At 38.1% G+C, this 18,931-nt stretch overlaps 1 protein-coding gene across 1 annotated transcript; it reads right to left on the bottom strand.

The window, feature by feature from the left end:
- Positions 1–13,287: 13,287 nt before the first annotated feature.
- LOC100349590 (olfactory receptor 10J3-like) lies at positions 13,288–17,032 on the bottom strand. The gene is made up of 2 exons (XM_089301642.1): positions 17,025–17,032; positions 13,288–14,218 (listed from the first exon to the last, which is right to left on the bottom strand). The coding sequence occupies exons 1-2, from the start codon at positions 17,030–17,032 to the stop codon at positions 13,288–13,290; spliced, it is 939 nt and encodes a 312-aa protein (XP_089157768.1).
- Positions 17,033–18,931: the final 1,899 nt, after the last annotated feature.

The raw sequence follows: 18,931 nt of genomic DNA, 5'->3' as shown, positions 1-18,931 counted from the left end.
TTTTATTTTATTTATTTGAGAGGTAGAGTTATAGACAGTGAGAGGGAGAGAGAGAGAGAAAGGTCTTCCATCTGCTGGTTCATTCCCCAAATGGAGGAGATGGCTAGAGCTGGATTGATAAGAAGCCAGGAGCCACGGCTTCTTCCAGGTGTCCCACACGGGTGCAGAGGTCCAAAGATTTGGGTCAATTTCTACTGCTTTCCCTGGCTATTAGCAGTGAGTTGGATCAGAAGTGGAGCAGCCAGGACCAGACCCAGCACCCATATGGAATGCCGAAACCACAGGCATAGGATTAACCTTCTGCACCACAGCACTGGCCCCTCCCATAAGTTTTGATATGTTGTATTGTCTTGATTTGTTTCCAGTAATTTTTCAATTTCTCTTTTGATTTCTTCTATGACCCACTGTTCATTCAGGAACATATTGTTCAGTTTCCATGTGTCTGCATATATTCTAGAGATTCTTGAGTTGTTGATTTCCACCTTCATTCCACTGTGGTCAGAGAAAATGCACTGTATGATTTTGATTTTTAAAAAATTTTCTGAGAATTTTTTTATGGCCTAGCATGTGGTATATTCTGGAGAAAGTTCCATGCACTGATGAGAAGAATGTGTATTCTGCAATTGTAAAATGAAAAGTTTCTGCAATTGAAAAATGAAAAGTTCTGAAGATATTCATTAGGTGCATTTGGTGTATAGTGTTGATTAACTCTGTTTTTTTTTTTTGTTTGTTTGTTTTTTTTTTTTTTTTTTTTTTTTTGCTGATTTTCTGTCTGGGTGATCTAAACATTGACGAAAATGGGGTATTGACATCCCCATTACTACTGTATTAGAATCTATCTCTCCCTTTTGAATAATTAACATTTTTTTAAATAGCCAGGTGACCTGTAATTGGGTGCATATATGTTTATTAATTCACATCGTTCTGTTGAATTGAACCCTTAATCATTGCATAGTCCCCTTTTTTGTCTCTTTTAACAGTTTTTATGTTAAAGTCTCTTTTGTCTGATATTAGGATGGCTACACCAGCTCTTTTTTGGTTTCTCTTAGCATGGGGTATCTTTTTCCATCATTTCCCATTAAGTCTGCATGTATCTTTGTTGCTGAAATGTATTTCTTGTAGGCAGCAAATAGGTGGGTTTTGGTTTTTAATCCGTTCAGCAACTTTCTATTTTTTAATTGGAGTGTTGAAGCCATTTCCATTGAAGGTGGCTATTGATAAGTAACCACTTGGCCCTGCCATTTTTCCATAAATATTCTTATTGTTTACTTTGGATTTCCTTTGTATTTTTACTAAGAGATTTTCTGCCTTCACCTTCTTTTCTTTTTTCTTTTTTTATTTTATTTTTTGACAGGCAGAGTGGACAGTGAGAGAGAGAGACAGAGAGAAAGGTCTTCCTTTGCCGTTGGTTCACCCTCCAATGGCCGCCGCGGCCGGCGCGCTGTGGCCGGCGCACCACGCTGATCCGATGGCAGGAGCCAGGAGCCAGGTGCTTTTCCTGGTCTCCCATGGGGTGCAGGGCCCAAGCACCTGGGCCATCCTCCACTGCACTCCCTGGCCACAGCAGAGGGCTGGCCTGGAAGAGGGGCAACCGGGACAGAATCCGGCGCCCCAACCGGGACTAGAACCCGGTGTGCCGGCGCCGCTAGGCGGAGGATTAGCCTAGTGAGCTGCGGCGCCAGCCTGCCTTCACCTTCTTACTTAGTGATGACCATGTTTCTGTGTTTCTTTGAGTAGCACATCCTTAAGCATCTTTTGTAATGCTGGATGAGTGGTAACAAATTCTTTCCATTTCTGTTTGTTATGGAAGGTCTTTATTTCACCTTCATTCTTAAATGAGAGCTTTGCAGGGTACAGTATTCTGGGTTGACAGTTTTTTTTTTTTTCTCTTCAGACTTGGAAAACATCTTGACATTCTTTTCTAACCTTTAGGGTTGAGAAGTCAGTTGTGAGTCTAATTCGAGTTCCTCTGAATGTAGTTTAGTGTTTCTCTCATGCTCATATTAGAATATTTTCTTTATGTTTTACTGTGGAGAATTTGACTGCTATGTGTCATGGTGAGGATATTTTCTGGTCATGTCTATTAGGAGTTCTATGTGCTTCCTGTACTTGGACATCCCCTTCTTTCTCCAAATTAGGGGAGTTTTCTGTAATTATTTCACTAAAAATGTCTTCTAATCCATCCTCTCTTTCCATGCCTTCAGGAACTCCTAAGACCCATATGTTTGGTCACTTGATGATATCCCATAGATCTCTAACACTGTTTTATAATTTCTTCTAACTCAGATCTTCTTTCTTGTGTCTCACTGAGTTTGTTATTAAGGTATTCTACCACATTTTTTATTTTATTTATTGAATTCTTCATTTCTAACATTTCATTTTGATTTCCAAAATATGGTAATTGTAAAGGTGTCTTTTTACTTTAATACACACAACATTTTTTGTGTCTGTGTCATAGAAGGTGTATGCTTATAATACAGATGACTGAAAAGGAATAATCCACCCATGTTCACCCTTGAGATCTCCTCTGTCACTTCTTTGTTTTTAAAGCTTTTATTTAATGAATTCAATTTTCATAAGTATGACTTTAGGGATATAGTGGTTTTCCCCTCATACTCACCCTCCCACCCCCACTCCCATCCCACCTCCTACTCCATCTCCCATCCCATTCTTCATTAAGATTCATTTTTATTTAACTTTATATACAGAAGACCAACTCTATACTAGGTAAAGATTTCAACAGTCTGCACATAAAAACATACACAATCTAAAAAGTACTGTTTGAGAACAAGCTTTGCAGTTAATTTTCATAGTACAACTCATTAAGGACATAGGTCCTACATGGGGAGTAAGGGCACAGTGACTTCTGTTGTTAATTTAACAATTAACACTCTTATTTGTGATGTCAGTGATCACCTGAGGCTCTTGTCATGAGCTACCAAGGCTATGGAAGCTTTTTGTGACTGCAGACTCCATCAGTAGTTGGACAAGGCCATAAGCAATGTGGAAGTTCTCTCCTCCCTTCAGTGAAAAGTGCATCCTTCTTTGATGGCCCCTTACTTCCACCGGGGTCTCTCTCACAGAGGTCCTTCATTTAGTATATATATATATATATTTAATATATATATATATATATATATATATATTGCCACAGTGTCTTGGTTTTCCATGCCTGAAATGGCTGAGATCTATTTTCAATTGACTTTATATACATGAGTAACTCTATGTTAAATAAAGAGTTCAATATATAGTATGAAGAAGAGAAAAGAAAAAAATTAAAAATTAAAATTAAAAACTTCCTCAATAGTCAAGATGAGGGCTGTTCAAGCCACTGTTTCTCAAAATGTCAATTTCACTTCTATAGCTTTCACTTTAGGTGCACTATTAGTTCTTACAGATCAGAGAGAACTTATAGTATTTATCCCTTTGGGACTGGCTTATTTCATTAAGTATAAAGTTTTCCAGCTTGACCCATTTTGTTGCAAATGACCAGATTTCATTTTTTTTACTGCTGTGTAGTATTTCATAGTGTACATATCCCATAATTTCTTTATCCAGGCTTTGGTTAATGGGCATTTAAGTTGATTCCATGTCTTAGCTATTATAAATTGAGGTACAGATAACTATTTTGTTTACTGATCTCATTTCCCTTTGGTAAATTCCCAGGAGTAGGATGGCTGGGTCATATGGTAGGTCTATATTCAGATTTTTGAGGTATCTTCACATTGTCTTCCATAGTGGCTTTATCAGTTTACATTCCCACTAACAGTGGATTAGGGTAACTTTTTCCCTACATCCTCACCAGCATTTGTTGTTTGTTGATTTCTGTATGAGAGCCATTCAAACTGGAGTGAGCTGAACCCTCATTGTGGTTTAAATTTGCATTTCCCTGACAGCTGGTGATCCTGAACATTTTTAGTGTGTGTGTCTGTTGGCCACTTAGATTTCCTCTTATGAAAAATGTTTGTTTAAATCCTTTGCCAATCTCTTAAAAGGGCTGTTTGTTTTGTTGTTCTGTAGATTATCTCTTTGTAGATTCTGGTTATTAATCCTTTGTTATGTAATTTGCAAATATTTTCTCCAATTCTGCCAGTTGCATCTTCACTTTTCTGTTTCTTTTACAGTACAGAAGCTTCTGAATTTGAAGTAATCCCATTTTTTTTTAAAAAGATTTATTTATTTATTTGAAAGTCAGAGTTACACAGAGAGAGAAGCAAAGATTCACTGGCTCACTCCCCAGATGACCACGATGGCTGGAGCTGCCCCAATCCAAAGCCAGGAGCCAGGAGCTTCCTGCAGGTGCAGGAGGCAGCTTCACTGCTTTCCCACGCCAAAGCAGAGAGCTGGATCAGAAGTGGAGCAGCCAGGACTCAAACCAGCTCCCATATGGGATGCCAGAATTGTAGGCAGTGGCTTTACCCACTGCACACAGGTTGGCCCCATCCATCTATTTTTGTACCAGTACCAGGCTGTTTTGATTATAACTGTCCTGTAGTATGACTTGAAATCTGATATTGTGATGCCTCTGGCTTTGTGTTGTATAAGATTGGTTTAGCTATTTGGGGTCTCCTGTGTTTCTATATAAACCTCAACATAATTTTTTTTTCTAGATCTGAGAAGAATGTCTGATTTTTTTGATTGGTATCACATTGAATATGTAAATTTCTTTTGGGAGAATGGACATTTTGATATTGATTCTTCCAACCCATGAACATGGAAGATTTTTCCGTTTTTTGGTATCTTCTTCTATTCCTTTTTTGATGTTTTATAATTCTCATCATAGAGATCTTTGACACCCTTGGTTAAATTTATTCCAAGGTATTTAATTGTTTTGTAGCTATTGTGAATGAAATTGATCTTAGAAATTTTTTCTCAGCCATGGCATTGTCTGTGTATACAAAGGCTGTTGATTTTTGCGTATTGACTTTATATCCTGCTACTTTACCAAACTCTTTTCTAAGTTCCAATAGTTTCTTAGTTGAATCTTTTGGATCCCCTATACATAGAATCCCATTGTCTGCAAAGAGAGATAATTTGTCTAACTCTTTCCCAATTTGTATCCCTTTGATTTTTTTTTTTTTTTTTTGCCTAATGGCTCTGACTAAAACTTTCAGATAATTTGTCTAACTCTTTCCCAATTTGTATCCCTTTGATTTTTTTTTTTTTTTTGCCTAATGGCTCTGACTAAAACTTTCAGGACTATATTGAATAGCAATAGTGAGAGTGGGCATCCCTCTCTGGTACTGGATCTTAGTGGACATGCTTCCAACTTTTCCCCATTCAATAGGATGCTGTCCATGGATTTTTTCATAAATTGTTTTGATTGTATTGAGGAATATTCCTTCTAAACGCAATTTGTGTAGAGTTTTCATCATAAAAGGGTGTTGTATTTTCGCGAATGCTTTCTTTGCTTCTATTGATATGATCATATGGTTTTTGTTCTTCAATTTGTTAGTGTGGTGTATCATATTGATTTGTGAATGTTGAACCATCCTTGCATACCAGGATAATGTTGAACCATACCCTGCATACACCTCTTGGTCAAGTGAATGATCTTTCTGATGTGTATAGTTGGATTCAGTTCGCCAGAATTTTGTTGAGGATTTTTGCATCTATGTTCATCAAGGATATTGGTCTGTAATTCTCTTTCAATGCTGCATCTTTTTCCGGCTTAGGAATTAAGGTGATGCTGGCTTCATAGAAAGAATTTGGGAAGATTCCCTCTCTTTCTATTGGTTTGAATAATTTAAGAAGATTTGGACTTAGTTCTTTTTTAAATGTCTGGTAGAATTCAGCAGTGAAGCCATCCAGTCCTGGGCTTTTCTTTGCTGGGAGGGTCTTTATTACTGATTCAATTTCCGTCTTGGTTATGGGTCTGTTTAGGTTTTCTATGTTTTCATAGCTCAATTTAGGTAGGTTGTATGTGACCAGGAATCTATCCATTTATTTTAGGTTTCCCAGTTTATTGGCATACAGTTCTTTGTAGAGGTTTCTGATGACTCTTTTTATTTCTGTGTTGTTTGTTGATCCATTTCTTTTTTCATCTCTAATTTTATTGATTTGGGTCTTCTCTATCTTTTTTTGGTAGTTGGGCCAATGGTATGTCAATTTTATTTATTTTTTCCAAATACCAGCTCTTTATTTTGCTGATCTTTTGTATTTTTTTGTTTCAATTTTGTTGATTTCTTCTCTAATTTTAATTATTTCTTTTCTTCTACTAGTTTTGGGTTTGGTTTGCTGTTGTTTTTCTAGATCCTTGAAGTGCATAGATGGTTCATTTATTTGGTGCCTTTCTAGTTTCTTGATGTAGGCACCAATTGCTATAAACATTCCTCTTACCACTGCTTTTGCTGTATCCCACAAATTTTGGTATGTTGAATTGCCATCTTCATTTGTTACCAGAAATTTTATTTCTCTTTTGATTTCTTCTATGACACATTGTTCATTCAGAAACATGTTGTTCATTCTCCATGTGTTTAAATATGATGTAGAGATTCTTAAGTTGTTGATTTCCAGCTTCATTGCATTGTGGTCTGAGAAGAAGAATGGTATGATTTTGATTTTTTTAATTTGCTGAGACTCACTTTATAGTCTAGCATGTGGTTTATCCTAGAGAAAGTTCCATGCACTGGAGAAAAAAATGTGTACTCTATGGCTGTAGGTTGGAAGGCTCTGTAGATAGCTGCTAGGTCTATTTGGTCTATGGCGTCATTAGCTTGTTTTGTCCTTGTTGATTTTCTGTCTGGTTGATTTGTCCATTGCTGAAACCAGGCATTGATGTCCCCCATTACTATTGTATTTGAGCCTATATCTCCCTTTAAATCTCTTAATAATTCTTTTAAATAGCCAGATGCCCTATAATTAGGTGCATATACATTTATAATAGTCACATCTTCCTGTTGAATTGATACTTTAATCATTAAATAGTGACCTTTTTTGTCTCTTTTAATAGTTTTTGTGTTAAAGTCTATTTTGTCTATTAGGATGGCCACAGCAGCTCTTTTTGGGTTTCTGTTAGCATGGATTATCTTTTTCCATCCTTTCACTTTCTGTCTGCGTGTGTCTTTGTTGGTAAGGTGTGTTTTATAGGCAGCAAATGGATGGGTTTACTTTTTTAATTCTTTCAGCCAGTCTGTCTTTTAACTGAGCAGTTGAAACCATTTACATTCAATGTGACTATTTTTGCCCTGCCATGTTTCCTTAAATAATCCTGCTGATGTATTTTGGATTTCATTTGTACTTTTGCTTGGTCATTTCCTGCGTTCATCTTCTTTTGTAGTGATGTTGTTGTTTCTGCGTGTAGCACATCCTTGAGCATCTTTTGTAGGGCTGGGTGAGTAGTTACAAATTCTTTCAATTTCTGCTTGTTATGGAAGATCCTTATTTATCCTTCATTCATAAATGAGAGTTTTACAGGGTACAGTATTCTGGGTTGGCAGTTTTTTTCTCTTAGGATTTGAAATATGTCTCACCATTGTCTCCTTGCCTTTAGGGTTTGTGATGAGAAGTCTGGGGTGAGTCTAATTGGGATTCCTCTGAATGTGATTTGTTGTTTCGCTCATGCACATATTAAGATCTGTTCTTTGTACCTCACTGAGGTGAGTTTTGCTATTATGTGTCAATGGTGAAGTTCTTTTCTGATGTGTCTATTGGGAGTTCTGTGTATTTCTTGTACTTGGATGTCTTTTTCTTTCTCCAAATTATGGAAATTCTCTGTTATTATTTCATTAAGAAGGCCTTCCAATCTCTTTATTTCTACACCTTCCAGAATTCCTCAGATACATAAGTTAGGTCATTTGATAGAATATTGTAACTCTCCAACCGTGATTTTTAATTTTCTAATTTCTTCTTCTTGTATTTGGTCTGACTGTATTATATCCAGATGTTGTCTTTTAGTTCTGACATTCTTTCTTCTGTTTCATCTGTTCTATTGCTAAGACTTTCCACTGCATTTTTTCATTTGGTCCATTGAATTCTTCATTTCCAGTATTTTTATTCTGGCTCCTCTTTAAAAATCTCAGTTTCTTGGGAGTGCTTTTCATTAGATCGTGAATTTGTTTCTGACTGCTTCTAAGTAATCTATTAATTTTCTGAATTCCTTTTTTTGGCATATCCTCGACCTTTTCTTCAGCCTACACTATTAACGATTTGTATTGCTCCTCTGACGAATTCATAAATTCTTCCTTATTCTTATTCAGGATTTTTCCTTTGTTCAGAATTTCTGGTTGATTTTATTTCTAATTGATTTCCCTCTGCTATGAGCCACTATGCGTCTGTGTGTTGAAAGTGGAAGCATGCAGCCCCACCTCCTGGAGCTCTGTTTATTTTTGGATAGTGATGGAGGCAGGTACCAGGGCTTTGGTGCACTAAGCCCCACCTACTGGCAACAGGCCTACTTCTCACTGGTGCATGAAACAAGCTCGGTTTTTCACCGTTTAGAACTACTCCTTGTTGACAGCTTGTGTGGTGGGGAGGAAATCACTCTGAAATGTGATCCTTGTTCCTGGTTGGGGCATGCTGTGAGGTGGCCCCCGCAACTGATGGGTGTTTGCATGGGAATCAGATATGGCAGCCCCACTGCTAACACGAAAATGTAAACAATCACTATGGCTTCTCCCCACTGGCTGTAGGTCTGGTTCGGGTGAGGGGGAGAGACACAGAAGGACTGTGGTGTGTCCAATCTCTCCACCCATTTACCTACAATTTCTCCTTCTTCCTGCTCAGAGCTTCAAATGCAGTTCGCAAAGCTTCCCCGCCTGCCACTATCTGCAGCTCCATGAACTCCCAACCTCTCACCTGGTTTGCTGGGGGCAGTGGTACCAATCTCCTCGTTAGGTCCCTACATAGCTACTTCACTGTGCCTCTGCCAACTATCCCTCCTCTTTGCTCCCCCAGGGTGCACCTGAGCAGTCTCTGGTGGACTCCTGGGCCACTCTGCGCAAACTTCTCTTGATTCCACTTCTGGTTTGTATCCCCTCTGCTAACGACTTCATTTTTCCCCACACAACTCAGAACTTTCCCCTGCTATACCGCCATCTTGTGCTGCCCCCCCACACACACACTTCTAATTGATCCAAATTGATCTAAGCCAGCTCATAGGGCATAATTGGCTACAACAAGTTATAGTAAACTCATAATAGTAAAATATTGGTGCTGTGAAAATTAAACCACTAACTTTGTTCTGGTAACCAAAAATAGATAAATTACTTTGGCTACTTCTATAATGGAGATTCAGACAAAACATCTAGCTTTTCAACATCTTAGAAACTGAGAACTTGAAGACAGACTCTGCTCTTTCTCACTTGCTGAGGGACAAATGATGACCATAGGACCTGCTCCTTGACTACAGAGGTGGAAGCTTCTTATTGGGCATGGCATAGACACCTGTCATCCTATGTTTATGAGATAAATCAGAGAGTAGATCTTTCTTTCTGCCTTAGATTATCTGTCCAGCTCTGGACAGCTACTTGCCAGGTTCTTGCCCCCAGCTGGTACTTACTAACCTCTAGATATTCCCATTACAAACATTTTAATCTGTAATACTCAGGAACAGTAACAGGTTCACTAACATAGAACACTTACAACACCTTTCCCTTCTTAAGAATCAGAATTATCATATCCACGTTGAGATTTGTCTGCTATTTAATAAAACTGATGAGTTTTTTTTTTTTTGTAACACTGCATGTGCAATTAACATTTATTTATTTTTTTTAAACTTTTATTTAATGCATATAAATTTCCAAAGTACGACTTATGGATTACAATGGCTTCCCCCCATACCGTCCCTCCCACCCACAACCCTCCCCTTTCCCACTCCCACTCCCCTTCCATTCACATCAAGATTCATTTTCGATTATCTTAATATACAGAAGATCAGCTTAGTATACATTAAGTATGGATTTCAACAGTTTGCTCCCACACAGAAACATAAAGTGAAAAATAATAGATGATTTTTTTAAATGATGATGAAATCAGAGCAGACCTATTGTCATGTTTAATCCCAGTGAGAGTCAAGTTGGGAATTGATAATTTCTTTTTTTTTTTTTTTTTTTTTTTTTTTACAGAGGATCAGTTTAGTATGCATTAAGTAAGGATTTCAACAGTTTGCACCCCCATAGAAACACAAAGTGAAATATATTGTTTGAGTACTCGTTATAGCATTAAATCTCAATGTACAGCACATTAAGGATAGAGATCCTACATGAGGAGTAAGTGCACAGTGACTCCTGCTGTTGACTTTACCAATTGACACTCCTGTCTATGGCATCAGTAATCTCCCTATGCTCCAGTCATGAGTTTCCAAGGCTATGGAAGCCCTCTGAGTTCTCCGACTCTTATCTTGTTTAGACAAGGTCATAGTCAAAGTGGAGGTTCTCTCCTCCCTTCAGAGAAAGGTACCTCCTTCTTTGATGACCTGTTCTTTCCACTGGGATCTCACTCGCAGAGATCTTTTGCCAGAGTGTCTTGGCTTTCCATGCCTGAAATACTCTCATGAGCTTTTCAGCCAAAACTGATGAGTTTTATTGTAAGGTGGTAGCACCAGAATGCAATGAAACAGAAATTGCTCACAGAGAAAGTTTAGAAGTCAAAAGAATGATTTCTTGTGTATTCTGAGAAAAATTAAGATTTTTATTTTTTAAGCAAGTTCCGGGAAGATAACATTAGTGTCGACTAAGATGAGTCACAGTCACAGTACATACAACTAAATAAATAACACAAAACTGTTTTAGAAATTAAAATACAGGAGCCACTGCCTGCCTCACTGGAATATTCGAAGCTTGAAAGTTTGAGCGCTCCACTTTTGCTACTTGCTATTCTGGAAATGGAATCCTTAAATGTTGCAAGTTAGTATCCTCAGAAAACAGACTATGAGGCAGAGATTTGAATGCAAAAGTTTTTTCAGTTACTCTTAGAATCTACACTTGTGGGAAAGCAAAGGCAGCAGAATTGGCAAGAGGGAATAGATGAAATGAACCTCAAATCATCTCAGAGGTGAGAAAACTGGAGCTAGAAGAGCCTTTCAGAAGTTTCTGAAACTGAGGCAATCCCTTGAAATAGAGAAAACAAAGGAAGCGGTGGAGTACAACCTTGGAAAGCACATGAAACCTTGGAGGAAATAGGTGTTGGGGAGGACAATTCCTGAGGAGCAACTCAACTGAATTTTGTCATCTGAAAGCACTCTCAACAGCTTGGGAAGGTATGTTTGGGTCCCAAAATGCTGCAATAGGGTATATACCACCTCATGACCAAATTCAACTTCAGGTGGGAAACAGTGTGATGTTGGCCATCTGACCGTTATCCAACAGATTTTACCTAAATTAAATGGAATTACTAGGCAAAAATGTTTTAAATAATTTTTGATTAAATTCACAGATGTGAACAGACTCACTAGTTTCTATAAATCTGGACACTACAGCCAACATATATTTTATCCACCATCAGACATCACACTCATTGCTTTTTGCAATGTGAGACATGTTAATAGATCCTCACATTTCCCTTAAATTACCCCATTCTCAGCATTCTTGAGCCCCTGTGCCCACATGGGAGACCTGGAAGAATCTCCTGGCTCCTGGCTTCAGATAGGTGCAGCTCTGGCTATTGCAGCCAATTGGGGAGTGAACTAGCGGATGGAAGACCTCTCTCTCTTTTTCTGTCCCTCTCTGCCTCTCCTGTCTCTGTGTAACTCTTTAAAATAAATAAATAAATAAATAAATAAATCTTAAAAAAAGAAGTCTCAGAGAGAGCATTCTCCCTTGCACCACCAGAGCATATAGTTCCACTTTTGCAATGCTCATGATATTCTGCTTTAACTCAGGTTCCAATTTGGGAATATTCCAGAAAGACATTCTGAAAATTAACCCTTGCAAGATAAGAATCTTACTGAGAAAATTTTAAGTCATGTTTCATACTTCTGTTGATGAGAGAGTATTTTCAGAATCTGTAATTAAATACTTGTGTTAATAATATTATTTCAGACAACAGGAGTCACTGTGTATTTACTCTTCATGTAGGATCTCTGTCTCTTAATGTGTTGTTCAATGTGAATTAATACTGTAACTGGTACTGAAACAGTATTTTACACTTTGTGTTCTGTGTGGGAGCAAACTGATGAAATGTTTACTTAATATATACTAAATTGATCTTCTGTATATAAAGATAATTGAAAATGAAAAAAATAATATTATTTCAGAGGTTAGAGCTACTTATAATAGAAACTATTCTCTTCCTTTGCTCCTTCAACCACCCTCTTCTTTACTTTCATGCTGAAAGTATGCAAAATGTTGACCTTTTCATAATGCTCTCTCCTTTTCTGAGGAGATTTTTCATCTGGCATTTCAGAATCATAGCCAAGCCATTTTTCTCTGTAGCCTATGCTTGTTCACATTCACCCATTTGCACCCCTTCTTCCAAGGTAAGTTAAGGGGGTTCTGTCCACTTGAACGGTATGCCTCTAGCCTTTTGAAGATTACCCTGGCTATGATGTGCTATCAGCAAGTAGCAAAAATACATTATAAGAGAATTTTCAATGCCAAAAGAATTGTATATGCACATGTGTCTCCTCAGGTATTTAAAAAGGCTGCACAAATTTCTCTGACATGCTTAACGACAACAAAATAGTCTTTCCAAACCATTTATATGTTCATTATCATTTTAGGATTCTGTTGGATTTGGTATCTCTATGGAGTTGTATCCAATCAATTGTTAATTAATTAATGGTGAGGATATATTCTGAGAAATAAGTCATTAGTTGATTTAATTATTGTACAAACATCACAGTGTACCTCCATAAACATAGATGAAATATTCTACCACATATCTAGGCTATACAGTATATATTGTTCTGTATGAATCACTTCATTGACTGAAATGTCCTTAGGCATCCTGTGACTGTAATTCAAAATATTCTCAGATTGTATGCATGAGTGTACGTAGTTATGGGTGACTCAGGCATGTAAATCTTTCCATTATGCACTTAGGTATATGTCAAGTAATTTTCTAAATGCTCTTGAAAAGTTCATAGAGGCCCACAACTAACCCAAAGGGAAGTCTTTAGTTTCAGGACAAAATTGAATTTAGTCTAGTCTTCCTGATCCCAAATGTATAGTGGCTATTAATAAAGTACATGGAAAATGCATACATGAAAACATTGCTTGAATTACAGGATTTGTTTGGATCAAAATAAATTTATTTTAAAATTCCATTTCCATGAACTATTAGAAGTACTATTATATTTTAAATTGACATCCATTTATAAAAACAAAAGGCATTCCCAATCTCTCTTTGTTATAAGAGTGGCTTTCTACCCATAGCTCTGCAGAGAGCATCTTTGACCTCCTTGTTCCTCAGGCTGTACACAAGAGGGTTCAGCAGGGGAGTGATGACAGTGTAGATCACAGAGATGAGTCTGTCCTGCCCCAGGGAACTCTGGGATTTAGGTTTAAGGTAAATGATAGAGGTACAGCCATAATGAATGATGACCACTGTGAGGTGAGAGGCACAGGTGGCAAAGGCCTTCTTCCGACCCTCAGCTGAAGCAATTTTAAGAATGGTGGAGATAATGAGGACATAGGAAATGAAGACCACACCCATTGGCAGTATAAGTACAAAGACACTGACAATAAAGTTGATGATCTCATTAACAGTGGTGTCTGTGCAAGCCAGCTTCAGCAGAGGTCTTACATCACAGAAGAAGTGGGGGATGACAAAGGCATCACAGAAGGGAAGAGCAAACACAGATGTTACCTGGGTAATGGCCATGCCTAGACCAATTCCAAGTGAACCACATGCCAGTTGGGTACAGGTCCTCTTACCCATGATGACCGAATAACGTAGGGGGTTACAGATGGCTACATAGCGGTCATAACCCATAGCCATGAGCAGGAAGCAGTTATTGATGCCAAAGGTGAGATAGAAGAAGAGCTGAGTGGCACATTCTTGAAAGGCAATGGTCTGATGTGGACTCAGGAGGCCAGAAAGCATACGTGGGATGATAGCCACTGTGTAGCAGGTGTCAGAGATGGACAGTACACACAGGAAGAAGTACATGGGAGTATGAAGATGACGGTCCAGGTGAATAATGGTCACGATAATCACATTTCCAGAGAGAGTCAGCAGGTACAGAGTGAGAAAGACAGCAAAGTAGATCAGTCTGTGCTGCCACCCAAAGCTGGAAAAACCTTCAAAGATGAACTCAGTCACAAAAGTGCAGTTTGGTCTAGGTTTTAAAAAGTTGGGCAAAGGAAAGAAGATGTGATGAGTCAAACATGAGGTAGAATATGCTAGACCAAAGCCTTCAGTCAAGAGTGTGGCCCACTTCTGAGCAATGCCCCAGATATGAGGAGGCACTGGTGCCCCGCTACTGGGCAGCTGCTCATAATCATCACCTTTCCCCACTCACTTCCCTGGTACTATAGGATGTGTTATTCTGGGAACTTGAGGTTAAGGGCAGAGACAGTGATGAGAGGGAAAGTAGGAGCCAAATAAGAGAGATTGGTAGAAACAACTACTTAATTCAATTGTCTCGAATTTTTTATCAATAGTGAAATTGCTTGATCATATGACAACTATAAGTTTAAATTTTTGAAGAATTCCCATACTGTTTTCCATAGGGGTTATACCATTTCACATTCCCATCAAAAATTTTCAAAGGCTTAAATTTCTCTACAACCTTGCCAACACTTGTTATCTCTTGATAGCAATATTTGTTCCTTATTTTAGCCATCCTAACTTGTGAGGTGGTTTTGATTTGCATTTCTCTTTTCACTCTTGTGTTCATTGCAGCACTATTCACCATAGTCAAATTACAGAAACCCAGATGTCCAATGACAGATGAATGAATCAACAAAATAGAGTATATTCACTGAATGGAATGTTATTCAGCCTAAACAAGGAAGGAAAGCCTGCCTGTCAGAGTAACATGGATAACTCTAGAGGACAATATGCTAATTGAAAAAAGCCATTCTCAGAAGGACTGGCACATGATTCCACTTGTATGAGATAACTAAAATAGTCAAACTCACAAAAGCAGAGAATAGAATGGCTGTTATCTGCAGATGGTCAGGGAAGACATAGGGAGTAGTTCAGTTGGTGTAAAGTTGCATTTATATATGATAAATTGGTTCTAAAGATCTAATGTCCATCATCAAAAATTCTATACTATGTGTGTAAACATTTGTTAAGAGAGTTGGGCTTATGTTAATGTCCTACCATGAAACAAAGCAAATTTCAAAAAAAAAAAAAAACTGAAAGGACCAAAAGGAAACTTGAAGATAAAAGATACGTTTGTTAGGATGGTGGTGGGACTGGTTTTATGGGTATATGTAAATGTCCAAACTCACCAAATTGTGTACCTTAGACATATGTGGTTTATTGTATTTCAATTATACTTCTATAAAATTATTTAAAGAATGGAAGAAACAATTACATGGCCATTGAAGATGTGGGTCTAGGTCAAGGAAGAAGCTGTAATATATCGAATGTACCTCACCATACTCTCAAATTAGTGCTCCAAGATCCAGTGAGGAACAGTGGCCTAAAAAAAGAGAAGAGATATTGAGACTGACATTCTTTCAACATAGTCATCAGCGTTCAATACAAAAAGCCCTGCAAAAGTCTCTAAAATGACTCCCCCCACTAAAACCCTAAGGCTTGTATCTAACATCCCCAGTGTGATTGTGAAACTGACAAAAAGGGAGCACTTCTGCTGGGTACACTTTCTGGAGGCACTGCAAAAAATGCTGTATAAAATCATGAAACATGGTTTGTCAGAGCACTGCAGGTATTTAGCTTATTTCCTTGAATTCTAGCCAAAGGAAAGAAAGAGGATAGAATGAATCTGAGAATTCCCTTCAAGTAGGAAATGGGTTTTACCAGTGTGAGCTCAAAGACAAAATTCATTTCATTAGAGGAGGATCAGAGGTCCTATTTTTTACTCCAATTCTGCATATTCCAAGCTGTTCTGGGAATAGAAATGCCCTGACCCACAGTCTTTTTGTCTTATCCCAAGCAAACTCAGCAAGGGAGAATGGTCTCTGAAGACTTAACCTTACCACTTAAACACATTCCTATTACTGATACAACTAACTAGGTTTCACCAATATCTCTATTCAGGAAGTTAAGAATGGGGGTCAGTATTGTGGCACACTGTGTTAAGCCACCACTTGCAATGCCAGCATACCATACTGGAGTGCAGGTTTGAGTCCCAGATGCTCCATTTCTGATCTAGCTCCCCGCTAATGCACCTCAGAAAGTAGCAGAAGATGACCCAAATAATTGGGTCTCTGCCACCCATGTAGGAGCCCTGATAGAATTCCAGGCTCCTGGTTTTGGCCTGGCCCAGCCCAGGATATTGTGGCCATTTGGGGGAGTGAATCAGAGAATGGAAGATTCTCTTTCTCTACCCACACTCCCTCTCCCATTCTGAGTATGTGTGTGTGTTTCTTTTTCTCTCCCTCTGTCTCCCTGTCACTCTGCCTTTAAAAAAAGAAAGTTTATAATCACTCAAATTACCTCCCTTTATTTCTCCCTCGGAAGATAACAGAAATTTTCTCTTCTCTATGTTTTCTGCCTATGCCCACCTTCTGACAACCGTCATCGCTCCCTATAATAAGTTCAGTGATCTCCTAACTTATCTTCCCCATTTCACGTGAACTTAATCTTTTCTTTCCCCTACTGTTGTTATTAATCTCCTTTAAGAAATTGACTCACAGAGCTCTCTTACAAAAATGTCTTCATTAACTTCTCAAAATTTTAAGCACAACATTCTAACATCCCTATAACTCTCATATGGTAATGTTCCATAGAGTTGCCATGAGGATAGAACAGGTTAATGTTTTAAAAAATCAGCCTATCACATGATACATAGAAAGTCCTTCATAAATATTAGTTTCATTAGTAGTTATTCCTTTATATTTTCCTCAAATGGGCCAATTTAAATTTGTAGGAGGAAAGAGTATGAGTAGGTTGGGGTGTTGAGACTTCCAGTCTAGTATTTCTGGTTTTGTAAATAAGCCTTTGATTACCCCAGCATTGACTTTAAGCATTTTATAATTTCCCTTCCTATTTCTCATATGAATATTTTCATTCTCTTTTAATATTTCTTGATTGCATTGACCAGATTGATGATTGCTGTGTGTTCTTTCCTAATACTGGGTTGATTAACTAGAGGGCAATTTTCAGTTTTGCCTCAAATTCTCTTCCTGTAGATGCCCACCCTTTACATCTTCCTCAATTCATAATAGCTTATCCAATAAATTAGCTAGGGACAATCTGTAGTGACTTTAGACCCTTTGCCTGGGTTATATAGTTTGGAGTCCACCATTGTTAAATCAGTTTCCAGTGCTCATGTATACACTGAGATTTATTAACATTATTCTTACAACTTCCATTATTTCAATAAGAAGACCTTATTGATGCCTGTGGCCTGGAGTATTTCTATTTCCTCCATTCTCCAGATCATTAGTTGGCTCTAAATTTCTAACACCCAAACACTTTTTTCTATTGTCCTTATATGTGTGACTGTGACAGACAGAATAATCAGTAGAGGATGAATGTGGAATAAGGAAGTTTACAACACTGGCAAAGGCAAGACAACTATTCTAGGGTCTAAGGATTATAAGTGGGGAGGGAAAGATTTGGCTTTGACTTTGCTTTTTAGTGCCTCTAATTTATTTCAAATAAATGATTTTTAAAAAGTGAAACAAGACCTGTCCCCGACCCAATTCTAGAAGAAGCCCCATATACATTTTTCCAAGACAAAACCCTGTTTTTCCTCATTTCCTGAATTTTTATTTACCTCCTATGCTTTTGAGTTTGCATAAGCAAAAAATTTTGCTTAGCTTTACCAAGTCAAATTATGAATATTTCCTCAATAGTTCAATGTGTTGAGTAGTCACAAGGTATAAGTACTCTATAGTTCTAGAAAAACAAAGAGGGGCAAGTGCTGGGGTGCAGTGGGCTAAAGCTCCAGCCTGCAGCACATGCATCCCATATGGGCGCTGGTTCATGTCCTAGCTGCTCCAGTTCCAATCCAGCTCCCTGCTAATGTGCCTGGGAAAGCAGTGGAGAATAGCCCAAGTCCTTGGGTCCCTGCACCCATATGGGAGACCCAGAAGAAGCTCCTGGCTCCTGGCCTTGGATCATCCCAGCTCCAGCTGTTGTGGACATTTGGGAAGTGAACCAGTGGATGGTAGACCTCTGTCTCTCTGTCACTCTGCCTTGCAAAAAAGAAAGTTGACAATCACTCAAATTACCTCCCTTTGTTTCCCCAGCTCTGAAGAGAACAGAAATTTTCTCTTCTGCATGTTTTCTATCTACGCCCACCTTCCGATGACCATCATCACTTCCTACAATAACTTCAGTGTCTCTATCTCTCTCTGTAACTCTATCTTTCAAATAAATAAAATAAATCTAAAAAAAAAAAAGAAAAACAAAGGATACTGAAGTGGCCTTTGCTGTCATGGAGCTTAGACTCTCTTACACTGTTTGGTATAGTACGTAGTGAAAGGCAGTCAAGTGGTTTACGTAACTTTTCTTGACTTTGGTCAACTCAGGCACATATTCAAAATCTCTGAATCACATGTCTCTAGATGAGACACTTTGCTCCACTCTCCAGGTTTTCATTGGCTATATGGTACTTGAGTGTGTGCTATGAAAAAACTCCCCATCCTAGCATTTAAAGAAGAGAAATTCACCAAGTAGCCTGGATCTGAGGTCTTTTAGAGAGTGGTTTCTGTGCCTGAGCACAGAAAATATCAATATGCCCGAGCAATAATAGATTATAGATTGTTATTCATAGTTTAGAATGCTTCCTTTATTTCTGTCAATTCAATTACTAAAATTATTTAAAGTCCACCAGTTATTTAACTTTATATCATTTTGCGGAAGTATGCTATTTTACCAAGAGTCTGAATTTCTTATCAGAGAGTCA

Source organism: Oryctolagus cuniculus, chromosome 7 (genome assembly GCF_051225735.1).
Source record: "Oryctolagus cuniculus isolate XC-2025 breed Fujian yellow rabbit chromosome 7, ASM5122573v1, whole genome shotgun sequence".
In the NCBI taxonomy this organism is placed as follows: Eukaryota; Metazoa; Chordata; class Mammalia; order Lagomorpha; family Leporidae; genus Oryctolagus; species Oryctolagus cuniculus.
Note: the sequence above shows the minus strand (reverse complement) of the source record. Positions and strands in the feature narration are given on the sequence as shown.